This window comes from Astatotilapia calliptera, chromosome 22 (assembly GCF_900246225.1).
Source record: "Astatotilapia calliptera chromosome 22, fAstCal1.2, whole genome shotgun sequence".
In the NCBI taxonomy this organism is placed as follows: Eukaryota; Metazoa; Chordata; class Actinopteri; order Cichliformes; family Cichlidae; genus Astatotilapia; species Astatotilapia calliptera.
Window position 1 is genome coordinate 495,001 of NC_039322.1, and position 20,340 is coordinate 515,340.

Below are 20,340 nucleotides of genomic sequence, written 5' to 3' on the forward strand. Positions count from 1 at the left end.
ATCATAGAGCTGACAGGAAATGATGGCGTCCTGCTCAGATGGCGGTGATGACGGAGGTGCAAACAGATGGTTTCAGTGTTTAGAGGAAGTCACACAGATGATCTCCACCACAGCAGCGTGAACGACACAGCGGGCGTTGCCATGCAGACGGAGCAGAGAGGATTTAAATGGACGGGGTGAGATAAAAAGGAAGCGAGCAAGGAAACGGAGAGCAAGACGAAGCTGTGATGCAAGAGGTGGAAAGGAGGAAGATGAGAGAGGAGCAGCAGCACAAAGACAGAGGAAGAGATCTGTGTCAGGAAGACGTGCAGCCGGGTTTGTCGGAGAGATTCACGGCGCTCTGACTCAGCACTTTGGTCCGCTCACCGCAGCGTTTATGAGGTTCGTCTTGTTTAAAGTCGGGGATGGATATCTGTGGAGGACCACAGCGCTGACTCTGTGCTGACGACGGTGTTTTGTAGGATGTTTAAAACGTCTTCCTGACGCGTCGTCACCGAGGCGTTCACGTGCAGTCAGAAATGTGGACGCTGAGTGTCGTTTCCTGGAGGATCAGAGAAAGAGTTTTGCTGCTGAGTCGTTCCAGTCGCCTGTTTTTGTCTCATTATTTTCTCACTGCTCTGCTGAAACTGAAGCTGATGTTTTGGACGTCTCATTGAAACCGAAGCACGCAGAAACCTCTGCAGCCTGAAGCTGGCACACCTGCCGGAGGCTGAGCTGCAGCTTCCGCTCTCAGAGGTGTTCCTGCAGAGCTGAAGGAGTTTCAGCCCCTCAAACTTCTGCTGAAAAGTAACAGATTCCCTCCGGGGAGAAGAAGGGATGAGTGAAGAGGAAGTTTAGCAGCTTATATAACTCCATGTGAAGACAGAAAATGGAGAAGCAGCTGCAGAATACTAAAAAAGGACAGCAGGAGGAGGAGGCAGGTAGAGAGCCAGTTACCTGAAAACATCCGTGTGGTTTAAAATCCAAACTGCACTCAGATGTTTAGGGGGCGCTCTCAGAGTCGGCCATGTTCACGCCGCTCCACCCTCCTCCCATGTCAATAACACGATCGATGAAGCATCAGCGACCCTCACAGGTCTGCCCACTTTACTGTAACAACGACTGATGACGTCATAAAACGACAGCAGCTGGAACAGCTGGCTGGGTCGCTCAGGTGGGTGATTAACGTTGCTCCTGCAGTCTGTCTGCACCTCTTATCAAGCAGCACGGCTCTGGCCTCCTCACGGCCCAAACACCTGCAGGAGACACACCTGAGCGGGTCCAGGGTTCAGTCCTGATGGTTCCACCATCGCTCTGGTCGGCATCGCAGTGCCTACTGTGTTTGACATCCCGGCTGGGAAAGGTCACATGGAGGACCGTTCATCAATGCCGGGCAGCGGTGGGCAGGGCCGGTGCCAGCAGCGTTTCCGTCCTGGGCGTGAATGTAACAGCGATGCTGTGAAAGCGCCTACGTACACATTTGTGTTCTTCAGCCGCACATGCCCGACCTGCCTCCACGCCATCAGCACCAAAACGCCATTCAGCATCAGCGGCGTTTTCTGGCTGACTGACGGAGTCTATTTCCATCCCCTCCTCCTCCTCTGAGGTGAGCGAGGCGTTCAGGTGCCTGAACATGGCTGGGATTTATAGCGACCTCCTCCTGTTCTCGCTCCTCACTTACAGCTCAGCCCACGCTGGTGGAAGCTGGAGCGAGCGCGGGGGTGGCACTCGCAGAGGTAAATATAGAGCGACGAGGAAGCGAGAGCAAAACGCTTCATAATAAATTCAGTTTAACGAATGTTCTGCAGCGCCCGCTCCTCCATAATTCATCCAACTTTTTTGGGTGGTGTGGTTTTATCTCTCTGGCGTGCAGACGGTCTGAGCGGGGAGGGAGAGTGTGCTCGCTGTGTACACAGGAAGCTCTGCAGACACACTCCCACGTGTGACGGCTTACAGGGGACTCCTGCTCGGGCGGCGCTGTGGGTCTGTGTGGCTGAGCTTCAGTGTTCAGAGGTGTTCCATCGAGGTCCATCGCACCCCAGCTCGGCTGAACCGTTCGACGGTATCTTCGCGCCTGAGGCGCCGGCGCCGTCCTTCCCTCTCAGATGTAGTAAGAAGAGGAACACAGGTGTCAGAGGTCACAGCGTGGACAGCACGTTTTACAGCGACGTGTTTTAGAGGCCTGCAGGTGTGTGCAGGTGACGTGTGAGGAGAACTCGGAGCCCTCAGGTGGTGTCAGGCCGCATCCATCACCTGCTGGTCGATCTCCCGTGAACACACTGACACCGGGTGGAGGAGGCGGTCTCTGTCTCAGCTGAGCTCTTTCCTGTAGCTTTCTGGGATATGGAGTGCAGTCTTCTTCATGTGCTCCCCTTTGTTCCTCTCTCTGACACACCTGGGCAATAATAACGTTGTCACCTGGTTTGTGGTGACGCGTTCGGTTCATTTAAGGTTTGGGAAGCATGGAAAACGTGCGCACGCGTGTCTCAGTGCCTCAGGAAACTGGCTGTGTTCCCTCTGTGGCTGTTGTGACAGCGTTGCATGTTTGGTCACATGTTGTTGTAAACAGTGAACATTCATCCAAATGCCTCTTTTTGTGTGTTTGTCAGTAAGTGATGAATCCATCAGACACAAAGCGGAGGAAGAGAGTAAGACAGCGAGCAGCTGCCGGACAGCTGCCAACCAGCAGGCGTGTTGGCCGTACGGGCAGAGCGTGGTAAAGAGAGCTGGAAACACGCGTGCCAGATGAAACTCGGGTGTGGGCTCGGTGCGATCGGGCTGATGAATGCTTCTGTCACAGATCGCAGCGGCGTGGCAAACCCAGCAGCTTTGTGGGCAAAGATTCCAACACCTGGAAACTCTGTGCCGGCTCCGTCTTCCTGTCGATGCTGGCTCGCTTTTCTTGTTTTTTGGAAGAAAAGCTTTGATCGCCGGACGCTGGGAGAGCGGCTCGGTAATAACTGCTGACAGATTTCAGATTTCCTGGTGAGCGTTTGAAGATGGCCCGTCTGTCCGACTGCGGTTAACGTCGAGATTAAACCTGTTCTTGTTCACACCTTCACCTGAGGCCTTTGAAGCTCAGGGTCACCTCCACGTGCACAGATGTGGAAGCCGGGCGTCCGTTGGTTATTTAGCTGTGCGTGTTTGAGCGGCACAGATCAGCTGAGAGGACGCTCACACGGCTGGTAGTGAGTCACAGCGGCAGGCAGGACAGCTGCTGAAAGCGGGTCGTACGTTCCGGCTTGGATACGCGTCCCAGCTTTCCTCTCAGCATCGTCTCCATGGTGATCATTCCTGCTGCCACCATCGTGACCCTCCCAAGCGATTGCTGTGGACGACCTTAGTCCTCGTGCGGAGGCCGATCCAGTCTCACAGTCAGAGGAGCGTAGGACACACACGGATGGTGTAAAGGCGGTGACATCATGGACGTGTGCGTACGTGAAGGCGTGACACATGTCGTAGTTTCAGGTTATTACTTTTGATCCCCAACTGAGAAGAAGTCAGTAAAAGCTGCTGATGGCCTGGGCGGAGGCTCTGAAACTGCACAGGTGACGGAGACGCTCTCCTGGGATTCATCAGACGTGTCGGTGATGCGGACAGCTGGGAGGAATGCACGCCGCGGTGATTGGACTGGGAATGTTGGGAAACTCGCTCCTGTGTTAACGTGTTTTATCTTTCTAACAGCCCACTGGTGTTTGTGTGGCGGCGGTACTCGCTCCACTTTTTTGTCCCGTGTGGCTGTGAAATCCTGATTTGTTGCCTCTTTAAAAATGGATTTGAAGGTCAGGTGGAGGCGCTGGTGGTGATGGAGTCAGAGACGGTAAACAGCAGGGACAAAACGGCGAGCAGGAGACGCCGAGCGGAAAGTAATTGACTTCATTTACAGGAGCTTTACTGATACTGTGTGTGTGTGTGCGCCTGTGTGCGTGTGTGTGTGTTTCATGGTCACTTCTTGTCCCCGTCTGTCTTCGGGCTGGACGACCTTCCTGCCTTTAATTGGACGAGCTCCTGTGGCCTTCGCACGGAGCCGTGCGCTGCAGATGAACCATGTGACAAAATCTGATTAAATGTTGTCCCAAGCCATCACCTGTCACCGATTAAGCTCCCCGGCAACAGTAACCAGCAGTGCAGCGTCTGGTTTTGTTCGATGTTTCACCGTCCTGATTGTCGTCTCCTCTCCTCCCTCTCCTTGTTCCGTGTCTGCAGGGCGGGGTTTGAGCAGGATATCGAGGGCGACCACTCGTTTCATCCGGACAGCTGCCGCGGTGAGATAAACCTGCAGGTTACACCCACAGTGCGCACGATAACAGCTGTATGCGTGTTTGTGTGGACCAAGGGTCCTGCTTACCTGCACGGTTACACCAGACTGGTTCTATAGAGGGTACCCAACTCAGACGCTGCAATGATCCCTGCAAACATCCATCTATCTATTCATCCATTCATCCATCTATTCATCCATTCATCTATTCATCCATCCATCTATTCATCCATCCATCCATCCATCCATCTATTCATCCATCTATTCATCCATCCATCCATTCATTCATCCATCTACTCATCCATCCATCCATTCATCCATCTATTCATCCATCCATCTATTCATCCATCCATCTATTCATCCATCCATCCATCCATCTATTCATCCATCCATCCATCTACTCATCCATCCATCCATTCATCCATCTACTCATCCATCCATACATCCATTCATCCATCCATACATCCATTCATCCATCCATACATCCATTCATCCATCCATCTACTCATCCATCCATCCATCCATCCATCCATCCATCCATCCATTCATCCATCGATCTATTCATCCATTCATCCATCCATTCATCCATCCATTCATCCATCTATTTATCCATCCATCTATTCATCCATTCATCCATTCATCCATCGATCTATTCATCCATCCAGTCATCCATCCATCTATTCATCCAGTCATCCATCCATCTATTCATCCAGTCATCCTTCTATTCATCCATCCATCTATTCATCCATCCATCTATTCATCCATCCATCTATTCATCCATCCATCCATTCATCCATCCATCTATTCATCCATCCATCTATTCATCCATTCATCCATCCACTCATCCATCCATTCATCTATCTATTCATCCATCTACTCAGTCATCCGTCTATTCATTCATCCATCTATTCATCCATCTATTCAGTCATCCGTCTATTCATTCATCCATCTATTCATCCAGCCATCCATCCATCCATCCATTTATCCATCTATTCATCCATCCATTCATCCATCCATCTATTCATCCATTCATCCATCTACTCATCCATTCATCCATCCTGTTTTTTTAATCTATAATATAAACCCACACACACACACACACACACACACACACACACACACACACACACACACACACACAGTATCTCTAATCCATCAGATCAGCTCAGCTCCTGTCAGCAGGTCTGATGAGAGGGGTCTGAGTTGAACTTTCAAAATAAGAGCAGCAGCACTGTAAGTAGAAATCTGCTACGAGTGGCATGGCTTTTTTTTTGCAGTGAACTGAACAGAGTTACCATGGCAACCTGCCCAAGTAAGGTCCATGTGTGACCATATGTCAAAGCGACGAACAGGAAGTGTGACACTCAGGTCTATGCACAAACACAGAGAGGTACAGGAAGTGAAGTGGAGAATAAATGAGATGAATCTGTTTTATTTTGAATCTGTGCAGCTGACGTGTTGGCTACGACACGGAACCAGGAGTCCACCGCCGACTCCGCCTACGGTAAGAAACCTTTCTTCTTCTGTTGTTAGTGTTGATCAGAGGGCTGTGGGTCCTCACAGTGACCGTATAAACATGACCTTTTGTTACCTACATATGCAAGCGGATTAAAGGTGTGTGTAAGGACAGGCCACAGGCCACAATATGAGCAAATACGTCCTGTTACCTTCTGCTTCTGACGCTAATGAAGGTCCAAGCACTGGATGACTTTAAGATTATTCAGATGGGAATTTGAGTTAAAACGTCTGTCAGCGAGCATGGAACCTGGAGGACGTGACTCTGAGGAACGTCGTCATCTGCTAACGAGCTCCGGCTTGACCGTTGACGTACAGTAGCTCGTCGCGCGGTTTGACATCATTACCCTCGCTAGTTCCCAGCCCCACAGATCAAACGCAGCTGCCTGCTCTGTATTCAGGCTGCAGCTCGGCTGCTACCTGCCTGTCAGGAGTCCTGCTGGGAAGCCGGCTGGCGTATTGTCATTCAGAGCGCCGGCAGACCCACGCAGTGAATCCATTAAGGCTCCCGGAGCTGCATTACTGTGATTAAAGCCGGAGAGGGGACAGGCGTGAACGTCGCTGATAGGCGCTCTACTTGACACCAGCCGACTTCGTCTTTCAGGAGTGCGTCGAGTGTTCTCGAGAGGCGGCGGCACGTCAGCAGCCACAATAGCAGTGATGAAATGGAGAAAGGTGAACGGAGCGGGTCACCGTGCTGCGAAGGGGAATCAGGAGGAAGTGAGGAGATGAAGGAGCGCATAGTAAAACATCACAGACGTAATCAGGTCTGACAGGCCGGCTGAGCTCCTGTAGGCCACGCCCTGTAAGCGACTGCAAGCCACTTTGGAGCCCACCTCCACCCCAGCTGTGCTCATGATGTCACTGTTTGATGGCTGTGATATGTGACTGAGTTATCACCTGCGTGTGTGTGTGTGCATGGAGCTGATATTAACATGTATGAGCCATGTGTGAGTCTCCAGTGGGAACTTTTCCTTGTTCACACGTCAGCCTCGGCGTGTCCTGTTTGTCGAGTGAAGCTGTGTTTGACATCAGGACCTCGAGTGTGACGAGCAGCATGTGAAACGTCGGTTTTTCTGAGCTGCATCCATGTGTGTGATGTTTGTGCACGCAGCAGTGCGAGCGTGATGCTGTGTGCACGCCGGCTGCGCTCAGGTGTTTGTGCACTTCAGCTCCGCCCCTCATTTGCCTCGTAAATCGGTGAAACGGCAGCAGGAAGCGAGCTTAAAGCCGCAGCCTGCAGTCATGTACACGCCGGGTTAGAGAACAAAGACTTCCCCGTAATCAATACCCGTGTGCAGGCGATTAGCCCCGACTGACTGAAATGATTGTAGACGTAGCAGATGCGAAGCAGCGGGGACGCTCCGACGTGCTCGCAGGGATTCGTCTCCTGACTCGAGCTAATCGTATCGTCATTAACTCTCCTTTTAGTTTCAGGGTTTATTGATGCCTGCGGGGATCGCACCGCAGCTCGATAAAGATGCAGGGTGACTCTGTCCGTGCTCGGCGCCGCACCCGTTTTTCACACTCAGTGTGGAGCTCTGATTGTAAGAGAGCTGCTGCTGCTGCCCTGGTGGCCTGATAGCAGGCACCTCCTTCATAATGGTGTCTGAACCATTAACGTCCTGGTGTCGGGCAGCCGGGTGTGAAGGACTCAGACAACAATGAATGAGTGATGTTTGAGCACACGTTCATCCACAGCGCCACGCTAGAGTGGCTGTCGTTACTGTAATGACATCGTTTTGCAGGGAATGGTTCCCATAACGACGTTTTCTCTGCAAATTGGTTCTTTAATGCCGTGCGACGCAGCCCCGTGGACTCGCTGCACTGAGATTGGCCTCATGCAGCAGTGCACTCTTTTCATTAGAGGAGCGCCGGTGTTCTGGGAATCCATCCTACCTGACAAACCATCCTACCCGTTGTTTCTGCGCATGCGCACAACACGAAATGAAGTGCCAAACCATCCTACCTTTGTGAATGTGAGCTACAAGCATACTCTGATGGGCAACGTTAAGTGGCAAACCGTCATACCTACTTAAATTGTGCTGGAATTGCTCTGTGACAGCAGAAATGTGCATAAACTACTTACTGTAGGACGATTTGTCAGAACACCGGCGCTGTGAGTCGTGCAGACGCCGGTGCTTCCTGGGTGACGTGACTGCGGTTTGTGCGCGTTCCTGATCGTAGGACGGCCGATCCAGGAAATGAAGTTTGTGCTGTTAGCGTGGGTCCGACAGACCGGGCTCCGGTCGGAGCTCACACGCCTGTCAGACCGACAGGCGTCACGGATGATGATGTAAAACCACGAGAACGATCATCAAACTTCTCAGCTGCTGGTTTGCGATGTCAGTTTGTCCTGCTGACGGGACACGCGTGAACTCGTCCTCACCGAGAAGCGAGCGCCGCGATCGGCCGCGGACCCAAGCGGTCTGAGGGGGTTTGTGCTGCCGCGGGGAGGAGATGGCGTCCGGCGTTCTTCCATCTTTTTAATGACATGAAAGTGAGCGCTGACATTTAAAGGACGCTCGCAGCTCTGACCTGTTCAGTATCTTATGGTGACATTTGTTTGAAGGTTTGTCAGAGATATCTCAGAATCACTTCTCTGATCCTCCAACTGCATCAGTGGCTCCCAACAAAGACTGTATATAAAAGATGGAGGCTCACCTGCAGCTCTAACACCTGGCTCCTGGCTCCTCCCTGTATCTGAAACCTCGCAATACGCCCCCCATCAACCTGCGCCTGTAGCATGTCAGCTTCTTAGGACGGAATGGACGAACAGTACTCACGGTATTCGGGTACTCAGTACTCACAGTACTCTCAGTACTCACAGTAACCCCAAATTGCTCTCCGATGCATCCACCGGAGTATGAATGTGGGTGAATGCACAAGTTGTGTAAAGCAATTTGATGCTCAGAAGAGTAGAAAAGTGCTATATAAGAACCAGTCCATTTACTCAGGTACTCAGTACTCACAGTACTCGCACTTCTCTCAGTACTCAGTACTCTGAGTACTCTACCTGGTGCTGTGAGTTTCTTCAGCAGTCTGTCTCTGTGAGATCCGCAGAGCTCGCGGCGCTCACCTTAACCTGTTGCAGCTGATCATGTGACATCTGTTAGCAGGGGCGGGGCCTCGAGCTGTCTGCTCAGGGGTCACATTCATATCACCATAGCAACGCTGTTAGTGATCACACACACACTTTCAGCCTGCATCGCTGCTGTAGCCCACAGGAGCGTGGGAGGTTGTTGTTATAGGGCTTTGGAGCGTGATGTCACGGGGGTGGGCGTGGAAAGGATTTTGGCCCGATCCGCCATTTTGGGGGTCTAAGTAAGGAGCGAAAGCATAGCCATGGTTCGTACTTGCTGTGTGCTCGGCTGCAATGTTCGATCTTACGACCGGCACGGGAATAAGTTTGGATTGTCTTTTTATGCTTTCCCAACCTGGAAGCAACATGAAGGAGCTCATGTATCGGATATGACCAAACGAAGGCGTCTAGCTGGATAGCAGCCGTGAGACGAGCTGATATCAAGTTCTGTTACGTCTCCAGATATCAGCTGGTGTGCTCAAGACATTTTCATTCCGGTAAGTTCTAAATATGTTCACATCACACTTTATAGCTGAATAATATCATCGTCTCGGAAGTTATATAAATTGCGATCAAACATAGAATGGAGTGACTTGATTGGTTGATGTAAAGACAATAAATGAAATGAGACAGGAAGGACACAAATTGGCGTTAATAATTATCAATGTGTTAACTTGCATGTACTTTACAATTATGGGCATATAATATGATAACGATATTTTAGCAGTTAAATGATAAATGTGTAACATTAATTATGGTGGGGGGTGGAAAATGGCTATTTCACTCGATGCACTCCAGCTGACTTACTTTGACGACGTACTCAGAGTTTGGCGGCTTGAAAATAGCCAAATCTTGCACCCAGCCATTTGTAAATTGGATGTGCGCCTCCAGTGACTTGTAATTACGAAACTGGTTCGCTGTGTAAGCGCTTACTCCACAAACAAGATACGTGAAGATATCGGGGTAGGACAGTGGCGGTAAGTCGTCTGGGTCTTTACTCCACCGCCGTATTTCAAATGGGTCCAGATTTGCGATGCACTCTATTTTTTTCCAAGTACCGCTGCTTCGCCTCTGGACGCAATCGGTCTCTATACCGTCCGTTTTCTTTTGAGCTGCTTTTAAGCATGTTTCTTGTCGTCGTCGTTCCAACACAGTGTGTTTGTTTTGATTCGTAGACCCCGAAAATGGAGCTGCGCTCCCACAATGCATTGCGGCGTGACGTCAACTCCAAAGCCCTATTGGGAGCTGCTGTTACTGTGTGTGTGTGTGTGTGTGTGTGTGTGTGTGTGTGTGTGTGTGTGTGTGTGTGTGTGTGTGTGTGTGTGTGCGCGCGTGCGTGGGGGGGGGGGGGGTGCACCTCCCCGCCAGCGAGCCTCAAGGTTTACGAGGACGCTCTGAGACGTGTGACCTGTAGTTTAGCTGCAGACTTTGTTGTGCGTGTCGTGTTGCAGCTCAGGACGGTGTGAACGAGCACCGCCTTTATCTCTGTGGTAGAAAGCAGTAGCCTCGCCACACGCCCTCCAGAAGAGACGACATCCTAATTACAGTGTGTGCGCCGACGACACCGAGCGTGTGATTACAGCAGCGCGCTGACGGCTCCAGCGCACAAAAACAAAAGCGTGTGTGTCGCCTAAAGTGTGAAGCGTGTGTGATCATGTGTTTGCCAAATGCTTTGGCGAGAGCGTTTGCATCTCAGAGTGTGTGAGAGCAGGAAAAAGAGCCGTCACAGTGTGTTAAAGTGCTTTTTAATGAGCTGGAGCTCTTACAAATGGACTGAGCGTGTCGTGTGGCTCACGCTGAAAAGGCGGCGATGAGAGCTGTTAGGAAGCAGCCAGAAGCTGTTGTGTTGACGCTAATTGTCTTCATTTTCTCCGACTGAAAGCAGCTTCGCTGGACAGATTTCAGGCGGCTGTTTGTTGCTAACGAGCGCCCGCCTTCTTCAAGTGATGGCGCTGATAGCTTTGACGCTTCCGGCTCTCAGAACAGGAAGTGACAGGGAGAGTGAGACAGGGGGTGAGCTCTGTGTGTGATGGTGCTGGGTGTCTCCACCCTGCAGTGGCTCTGGTGCTTAGACATGGTCACAGGTGAGGGGAGGAGCAGAGTGTGATGGTGACAGCGTCACCTAGACCAGCCCTCGCCCCAAAAACGTATGCTGGAGTTTTCCTCCCCACTGTCGCCAAGCAATTGTTGGGGTTTCCCTGTGTTATTCCAGGGGCTCTACCTTACAGTACAAAGCAGCCTGAGGCAGGCGTCATCATGGAGAAGTGATGGAACTGTGTCACAGCGGGGACATGGGGACACAGGGAAACACAGCAGGGACACAGGGGGGACACAGCGGGGACACAGGGGGGACACAGCGGGGACACAGCGGGGACACAGGGAAACACAGCGGGGACACAGGGGACACAGCGGGGACACAGGAAACACAGCGGGGACACAAGGAAACACAGCGGGGACACAAGGAAACACAGCGGGGACACAGGAGGACACAGCGGGGACACAGCGGGTCACAGGGAGACACAGCGGGGAAACAGGAGGACACATGGGGACACAGGGGGCACAGGAGGACACAGCGGGACACGGGGCACAGCGGGGACACAGGGAGACACAGGGGGACGAAGCGGGGCACAGGGAGACAGCGGGGACACAGGGAGACACAGCGGGGGGACACAGGGAGACACAGCAGGACACAGGGGGACACAGCGGGGCACAGGGAGACACAGGGGGCACAGTTGGACACAGGGAGACACAGCAGGGATACAGCGGGTACACAGGGAGACACAGCACGGGCACAGGGGGACACAGGGAGAGACAGGGGGACACAGCGGGGACACAGGGAGACATAGCGGGGATACAGTGGGTACACAGGGAGACACAGGGGGGCACAGGGAGACAGCGGGGACACAGGGAGAGACAGCAGGACACAGGGTGGCACAGGGGGACACAGCGGGGACACATCAGAGGACACATGGAGACACAGTGGGGACACAGGGGGGCACAGGGAGACATAGCGGGGATACAGCGGGTACACAGTGGGACACAGGGAGACAGCGGGGACACAGGGAGAGACAGCGGGGACACAGGGAGACACAGGGGGACACAGCGGGGACACATCAGGGGACACAGTGGGGGCACAGGGGGACACAGCGGGGATACATCAGGGGACACAGTGGGACACAGGGGGACACATCAGGGGATACAGCGGGGACACATCAGGGGATACAGCGGGGACACAGCAGGGGACACAGTGGGACACATCAGGGGATACAGCGGGGACACAGCAGGGGACACAGCGGGGACACAGTGGGACCCAGGGAGACACAGTGGGGGCACAGGGGGACACAGCGGGGACACAGGGGGACACAGCGGGGGACAGGGGAGTGGGCACCTCAGTGTGTGTGTGTGTGTGTGTGTGTGTAGCACCTATAATGACTTCGTGAGGATGCCTCCATCACAGATCTTTTGGATTTTGAGACATGATGCTGAGGTTGGCTAAAGGTGAGAATGAAACATGAGTTCAGGTGAATGTAGGACACTTTGAAGTGCCGATGACTCGTCTGTGTTTCTCTTCTTCAAACTTCAAAAAGCTGTTTGACTTTTCCAGCACCGAGTCAGCAACGAGGGGCTTCATTAGAAGGTCCTCACAAACATGCCAGGACAAACACCTGTGTGTGTGTGTGTGTGTGTGTGTGTGTGTGTGTGTGTGTGTGTGTGTGTGTGTGTGTGTGTGTTTTTGCTGCTGTCTCTTTGCTGACCTTCCCTCATCAGTCTTGATTGACTTGACCAATCAGCAGTCTGCAGTCTCTTCACGGCACACACACACACACACACAGTGAGACACCCACATAGATTGATCTGGTCGATGAAAACACAATATGGAGCTCAGTGGGAATCAATCAACAACAAGAAGCACACAGCCGGAGGTGTTTCACACCGTTAGGTGTGTGTCCGTGTGTGTACACGGTACATGTTGTGTACATATAAGCTCATATATATCTTGTGTATACAAAGTGCAGGTCTCTGGCGTCACTGGGCGGATGGATACGTGATGTCTCCACAGTTCATCCAAACAGGCGAGCTGCGTCTGGTTCGACGGCGCCCTTGGGCGTGTGTGCTGCTGTTTCTGAGGCGGGCACAAAGCCAATGTCTCTAAATGTTCCCCGTCGGTCGTCTGACCTCTGAGCGTGGCGCTGGGAGGGGCCAGCTGTTTACCTCTGTGCAGGTGTGAGGAAGATGATGCTCGGCGCTAAGCTAACAGAGATGGGAAGGAGCCTGCGCTCTCCTGCTCCTGCCGAGCTGAGCAGGAGAGCGCAGCGTGGGGACTGAAGACGCCGTTTTATGTTGTTTCCCGCACATGAAGGAAAGCAGCTGTTTAATACGTCAGCTGAGAAACCGGCAGCGTGGCAAGCTTCATACGTGTCTGATGACAACGGTGGACGTCATCAGGGTAACGTAATGAGTGAGGGCAGCTTCAGACCTGAAAGTGTGACGGAGTGTAGAGGACGCACACATACTCCACAAAGGAAATGGACTCACGTGTCCTGACAAAGATGCCATTAAATGCCACTAAAGGCTTGAGCGTACTAATACTCAGTGCTGCCTGCATCATCACTCCGTCACCGTGGTTACTTTCATGTTGCTGTGGCTGCAGCTGCTGATGGCGAGCGTTGTGTCAGAGCGCACTCAGAGGTTTGTTTCCCGTAAGTCGAGCTGCTGAACGATGCATCAAAAATAGCAGCAGCTGAAAATCCAATCAAAACTGGAGCTCAGAGGAAGCTGTGAGCCCACAGCCTGACTCTGTGAACATGACCCTGTAGTACCATGTCACCCTGTTAGAGCACTTCACTCTCGCACTGCAGGCCTACTTGTTGTTCCTGGAGTATTTAAAAGTAGAGGCAGAGCCTTCAGCTTCTGTGGAACCAGCTTCCAGTTTGGATTCAGGAGACACTATCTCTACTTTTAAGATTTCCTTTTTGCTAAAGGCTGCAGCTGCTCGCTTGCAGCTGCTCGGCTGCAGCTGCGGTTTCACTTTCTTTAATGACAGAGACGATCCCAAATCCAGGAAGTTTACTGACGTCATAAAAACTGTTGCTGAGATGTTTTCTCTCATTTTACAAGCTGAAGGTTCATATTCGGACCTTTAAACACCTGAAATTCTGCATGTGGCTCTGCGATGGTCAGCACCACAGAGGCCACGGCAGGTCAGTCCATCACCATCATCATCATCATCAGGGCCTAATGTGGTGCTTTACCACACTCGCGTGGACGGATCCAGAACATCGTCCAATGAGAGCGCGTTTCTCCCGTCTGCAGAGCGACATCAGAGCCGATCACAGGGACGCACAAGCTTTCTGGAGTAAAATAAAAAATGAAATGTGCGGCTTCTATTTGGGAAACAGAAAGTTGCAGCCAGCAGCAGCTCGTCCACACGTACCTGAGAGCACCTGAGATCATTTACAGTCTGAACATAATCCTGAGGTCCAGCTAGAGCCGTGTGCTGGCGCCCTCTACAGGCCGTGCTGCTGTAGGCTCTGTCGATTTCAGGTGTTGGTTAAACACGAAGGATCCTCCCAGTTTCACTTCCTCAGCTGGTACGACGACATCATTGTTATTCACCACACACCTGACACGCGCACGCTGTAGGAGTGTGTCAGGTGTGAATTATCTGACCTTTACAGTCAGCAGGATTGTGTGTGTTTCAATGGCAAAGCAAAAAATTCAAACTTGACAAGGTCTCTCCTCTCTTCCTGTCTCCTCTCTTCCTCTCTCCTCTCTTCCTCTCTTCCTGTCTCCTCTCTTCCTGTCTCCTCTCTTCCTCTCTCCTCTCTTCCTGTCTCCTCTCTCCTCTCTTCCTGTCTCCTCTTTCCTCCTTCATCTGCACTCTCTCTCTCTCCCCCCTTTAATCCATGTCTGTCATTGCTCGCTCTGTCTCTCCTTCATCGCTCTCCTCGCTGCTCCCTCCTCCTCCTCAGCCTCTGTCACTGGTGTCTGGCCCAGTGTGAATACCAATGGAGAATGAGTGGGCGAGAGAGCAGCAGAGGCAGAGAGAGAGCATGCTAATAGGGCAGAAGTTTCTGGAGCTTGACTCCCGCGTTTGGCTCGTCCGCCTCGGCCTCAGAGCCGCCGCTCACGCCTTCTGAGGAGGAGCGACAGATGTGCGAGGCGTCTGCACTGAAGCACAGTCAGCCATCAGAGTAGCAGAGGCTCGGCTGTTTTCTCAGAGGTCTAAAACGACATTTATCTGCCGTCTTTGTCACCGCATAGTCATAAATCAACACAGTGCACGTTAGCTAAAACATGCCGCTAGCAACCAGGCTAACTTAGCATGCTAGCGTTACAGCTGTATCCTTGAGCTAAAACTCATGAAAAGCTTCAGTTGGCGAACTTGGCCCTCTACGTGACTCACACCCAGCGAGTCTGATATCACACGGGCCAAAACGCAGCAGTTCGGTCATATTCGGACTTATGGCCTCAGGAAACTTTCAGGGTCATGCTGGGAGGAGCTGTGATCACACATGCACACGCCTACGTCACCACGCCGTGCACACCCACACACACGCAGACTGAAAACACAGGCAGGAAAAAGGGTGTTTTGGTGAAATCCAAAAGCATTTAACACATAAGCTACAGCTACATCCTCTGACACCACCTTACATCCACCTGTAACTCAGTCTTCAGCCCGTGTGACCTCACTGAGTCACATGATGACAGAGTGGGTCACTGACTCTTAGGACCTCCCCCTCTGGGGTGAGACAGCTGCAGTGCAGATGTTTCAGACGTGGAGGTGCCGCTGCGTGTCAGTGTTGCGCGTCCCTAAAGCCAGACTTCCTCTCTTGGCGGCCGGTACGCCACAGCGATGCACCCCTGGCTCTGACGTCCTCACACTCAGGTCACACATCCGTCTGCGTGTCGCCGTGCCGTCAGTCGTGCAGTTAATCTTCTTCCTTACAGAAGTGTTTTTAATCATGGGTGCGATGGCTTCGTGCTGAATCTGCTTAGAGTGGCTCATTTGTTTGATTGATTTCACTTGATTTTCTGGGACAGGAAGAGCTCGTGTATTGATCTGAGCTGCAAAGAGGAGACAGGAGCGAGCAGAGGAGTATGAGGAGAGAGATGGAGAGAGATGGAGGGAGGCATAAAGCCGTATGAGGCAGACAGATAAAAGGACACAGAGAGGGAAAAGCTGAAGTTTCAGAGTGAAAGAAAAGAGCAAACAGTGACAGAAGAAGCGAGAAGACTGCACCCAGAAGATTTCACCCGCCACGCCACAAAGTTGTTTTTCCAATCCAGGCTGACAGCAGAGAGGGAGGAACTTTGAAAGTGACGGAGCAGAGAGAGACAGAAACAAAGAGCGAGGGCAGAGAATGAAACACTTCTGTGTCGGGCTGTAATTAGCATAATATTTTTCTCTGTGCGTCTCCATCATCCTATTTATATCTGTCAGAGCGAAGGACGGAGATGAAAGAGTGCAAATAACGAACATGAAATCGTGGCTGTTAGACACAGGGGAGTGTGTGTGTGTGTGTGTGTGTGTGTGTGTGTGTGTGTGTGTGTGTGTGTGTGTGTGTGTGTGTGTGTGTGTGTGTGTTAATCCTGGCTGGACGTGTAATGACTGTTCGCTCTATTTCAACAGTATTTTGCATAAAAGACAAATTTGTTCCGCGGTGTCTCGTATCAAAGTGAAGCTTCGGAGGCCCCGGGGCGATGCTGGCTTTGAGGTTAGAGATGGTTGCCAGTTCGAGTCCTGCGCCAGCAGGGAATGGGAATAAACCCCTCCCCCCTGACGACCAGCAGTGCAGGGCGTGAAATTAGCTTTTTGTTTCTGGGGGTATATTTGGCCCTTTGATCGGGTTTTCGGGGATGAGCAGCTCCTTCTGAGCGACTGAGACGAGCTATGAAATAATAAGAGGGAGCGAGCGGCGCCGAAAAGCAGCACGCCGCCTAAATGTGATGCATCGAGCTGCAGCAGGCGTCACTGAAAACCCTCACCTCCTGGTAATGAGGCGCTAAGGTGGGAGTCTATGGGTGGGACCCAGAAACAAGCTAGCTTGCATGCTAGTTCCAGCGTAAATGCGTTTTTACTGCAGCTGCTGTCGGACGCTTACCTGCCGACGGCCAGGTGAACAGCTCAGTATCATAACACCTGTGCTGGATTACAGGGGTGACGCAGACCCACAGATATCAGCTGTTTGACGATATCACAGCGTTAGCATTGATAACAGCTGATGCATGAACATAAAGTGAGGTAGAGAATGCTACAAGTGTCCACTAGAGGGCGCTCTGCAGCTGACCCGTTGACTGCACACGGCGGGCTGCGACAGGTGAACGGGATCATTTTTCAGATGCTTGGTCAGGTGACTGTGTTTGGTGTGTCAGACGTTTACATGGCCAAACATCGCTGAGAGAAACAGCCATCCGGCTCAACCTCAGCCGCTCCTCACATGTCAAACTCCATCAGCACTCCGGAGGGTTTCCCCCTAAACGCTCCTGATACGTCTTTGAAATAAAACGTTCCCTCCTGATCCTGCTACAAAGAGAGGTTTACAGCCAGGTTTCCATTCGCCCTCTAACATCTGCTTTATTGAAACGATCCATCAGCGCGTAAACAGGACGGCTTCGTTCGCTTCAGCAGAACAAATAAAGGCTGAAGTGGAAGCATGTAAAATCATCCCTGAGCCTCGGAGACCTTTCCTGCCACCAGTCAGCAGCTGAAGGCATTCGGAGCGAGCACCGAGAGCGTCCGCGAGATAAATCAACCTGTCAGTCAGCCGGTCTGCGGCGCGCGGCGCTCTGAATGTGAAGCAGGAGCACGCTGCTTGATCGGGAGGAAACGCAGGCCGAGGCAAACAAAAGTCACAGCTTTCATCTGTGGAAGCGTTTAATCAGGCACACTGCTGCAGAAAACGCTGTCACTTAAAACAGGAAGAATCAGGTCTGACATGACCTCACTTCCTCTGACTGCCACAAGATGTCGCTCCAATAAAACGGAATGATTTAGAGGGTTTGTGCCCTTCCTCTGATATTTCATTGCCCCTGTTTTTCGCGCTGACGCTGCTTCCAGCCTGATCTCACACAGACCGCTCCACCATCGTGATGAAGCTTGACCTTTGACCTTCAGACTCGTGGATTGAGCTTTCCCTGTGATCGGTGCAGGCCGATTGAGTTGTCTGTAGATACGTTCAAAGGCAGTAATCAGATTACCAGGAGCAGGTGCACAGCAGCTCTCTCCACACTGACACCAGGTCATGAACGTGTCACAGGTCAAAGGTGAGTTGCAGTCGTTTTAATTCATTACGATTACCCAGCAGGTCATGCTTGTGGAACAGTGGCCTCTGCTGGTGAGTGTGGTTACTGCAGTTTCATGAGTGCATGCTGTGACTCACAGGAATGACACAAATATCCGTTTCCACAAAGTTTGCTGCCTCAGTGTTTCCACATCGTTGTGTCTGATGTTTCTGTGATGTATTAAAGTATGAAACCAGCGCTTCATAAGCTTCAAAGGCTTTTATTGACAATTACATCGCGCAAAGAGTCAGTATTTGCAGCGTTGGCCCTTCTGTTTCCAGACCTCTGTCAGTCAACGTCTGGGCCAGACCCTGACTGATGGCGATCCATTCTTACATAATCAATGCTCCGAGTTTGTCACAATTAGCAGGCTTTTGTTTGTCCACCTGCCTCTTGAGGATTGGCCACTGTGCTCCATGATGCTGGAAAAGGCTGTGTGTTGTTCGCCAAACTGTTCTTGGATGGTTGGATGAAGGTGCTGTGGGAGGATGTTTTGGTCACATTCTTTATTCATGGCTGTGTTTTTTGGCAAAATTGTGAGTGAGCCCACTCCCGTGGATGAGAAGCAGCCCACACATGAACGTCTCAGGATCTTTACTGTTGAGACAGCACCGATGGAGGCGCTCACCTTTTGTTCTGCGGACCATTCCCCGAACATCAGAAAGAGCGTGACTTTACCCCAGTCCTCAGCCGCCGCTGTACTTTATACGACTCTGTCTGACCCTGGTGGGTTTTTGGAGAGAAGTGGAAGTTCATAAAAGTGACAGTTACGTGTATACATGCTTTATTTTATGAGTGCAGACAGCACGACACATCACAAACATGTGTGCAGAACCAGAAACACGTCATACTTCAAACACACGTGTGAGACAAACCTGTGCAGCACCAACCGTGTTTGCATATCTTTGTGGGGACCAGCAGCCCGTATGGGGACAAAGTGATCGTCCCCACAAGTTTGAAACAGTTATGTTGTGATAGGCGTCCATATTTCATGGTTAGGGAGACAGCTGGGGAGGGTTATGTTAATGAGATGTCCCCACAAGGACGTGAAAACACGACTGTGTGTGTGTGTGTGTGTGTGTGTGTGTGTGTGTGTGTGTGTGTGTGTGTGTGTGCGCACAGACTGATGAGTCACTGTAGCTGATAGGCTCTGATGTGTGGACCTGATGAGGCGCTGCTGAGTGATGCTCTCTTTCATCTCCGTCCTCATCCCCCCCCCCACCTCAGATCTCACCTTCCTAACGTCCTTCCCTGCTCTTCCTCTCCTCCCCCATCATCCTGTTTCCTTACCTGTGAACCTCCTCCTCCTCGTTAAGTCCAATCCTCGTCTCTGTCTCTCACCCTCTCTCTGCCCCCCCTCACCTTACTCTCACCTCTCCTCCATCTGTCCCCCCCTCCCCCGAAGCTCCCCTTCATCAAACTCAGCCAAAGCAGCCTGCAGGAACTTGCTGCATGTGACACACACACGCACGCACGCACGCACACACACGCACGCACGCACGCACGCACGCACGCACGCACGCACACACACACACACTGTTAGTGCTGGAGAAGTCAGGGAGACTTCAGGTGTTGCGCTCAGGTGGAAACATGACTTCTCCTGTGTCTTCCAGGCGTGCGGCGCCCTCCGGACATGGACCAACGTGCCGGTGCTAACGTGCATTACACGCTGCTGATCGCCTGCGTGCTGGTGGCCTTCTTCCTGGGCGCCATCTTGTCGGGTTTCCTGGTGTCATGCTACTGCGGCGGCAGCGCCGCCCACCGGGCTCGGAGGCTGGGGAAGGACCCGGAGGCGTCGCTGCCTCACGCCCTGTCGCTGCGATCCCTCGCCAAGCTCAACGGGCTGCTGGACGGACAGCCCAAGGTGAGCGAGACGAGGAAACGGATTCATCAGAGCTCACCTGAGCCCTGCAGCTGAAACACGTCTGCGAGCTGAGAGGCAGCCGTGTTAATATTCAGCCCCTCCTCCTCCCCCGGGGTCAGACTTAATAAGCCTCACTTCAGTCTTTTATTCGCTCATTACTATCGAGCGTTTCATTAGGAACTCCATCCTCTGTCCACATGTCCCTGAGCAGGAAACTGAATCTCTGAGCTGACCTCTGACCCTCTGCTCAAATGTATATTTATACAAGTTCCTCATTGTTCTCTGTGGCTCCTCCCACTGAAGGGTCATCCTGTGCTTTAGAGATGAAACGGCAGGCAAAGATAACGACAGCTGATC

The 20,340-nt window shown here is 52.0% G+C and overlaps 1 protein-coding gene across 1 annotated transcript in view; it reads left to right on the forward strand.

Moving 5' to 3' along the window:
- Positions 1-20,340, forward strand: part of LOC113015379 (semaphorin-6D-like) — a 91,359-nt gene that overhangs the window by 65,926 nt on the left and 5,093 nt on the right. The window contains 3 exon segments of the mRNA XM_026157396.1: positions 4,186-4,244; positions 5,688-5,741; positions 19,733-19,983. Coding sequence (XP_026013181.1) covers positions 4,186-4,244; positions 5,688-5,741; positions 19,733-19,983 — 364 coding nt within the window.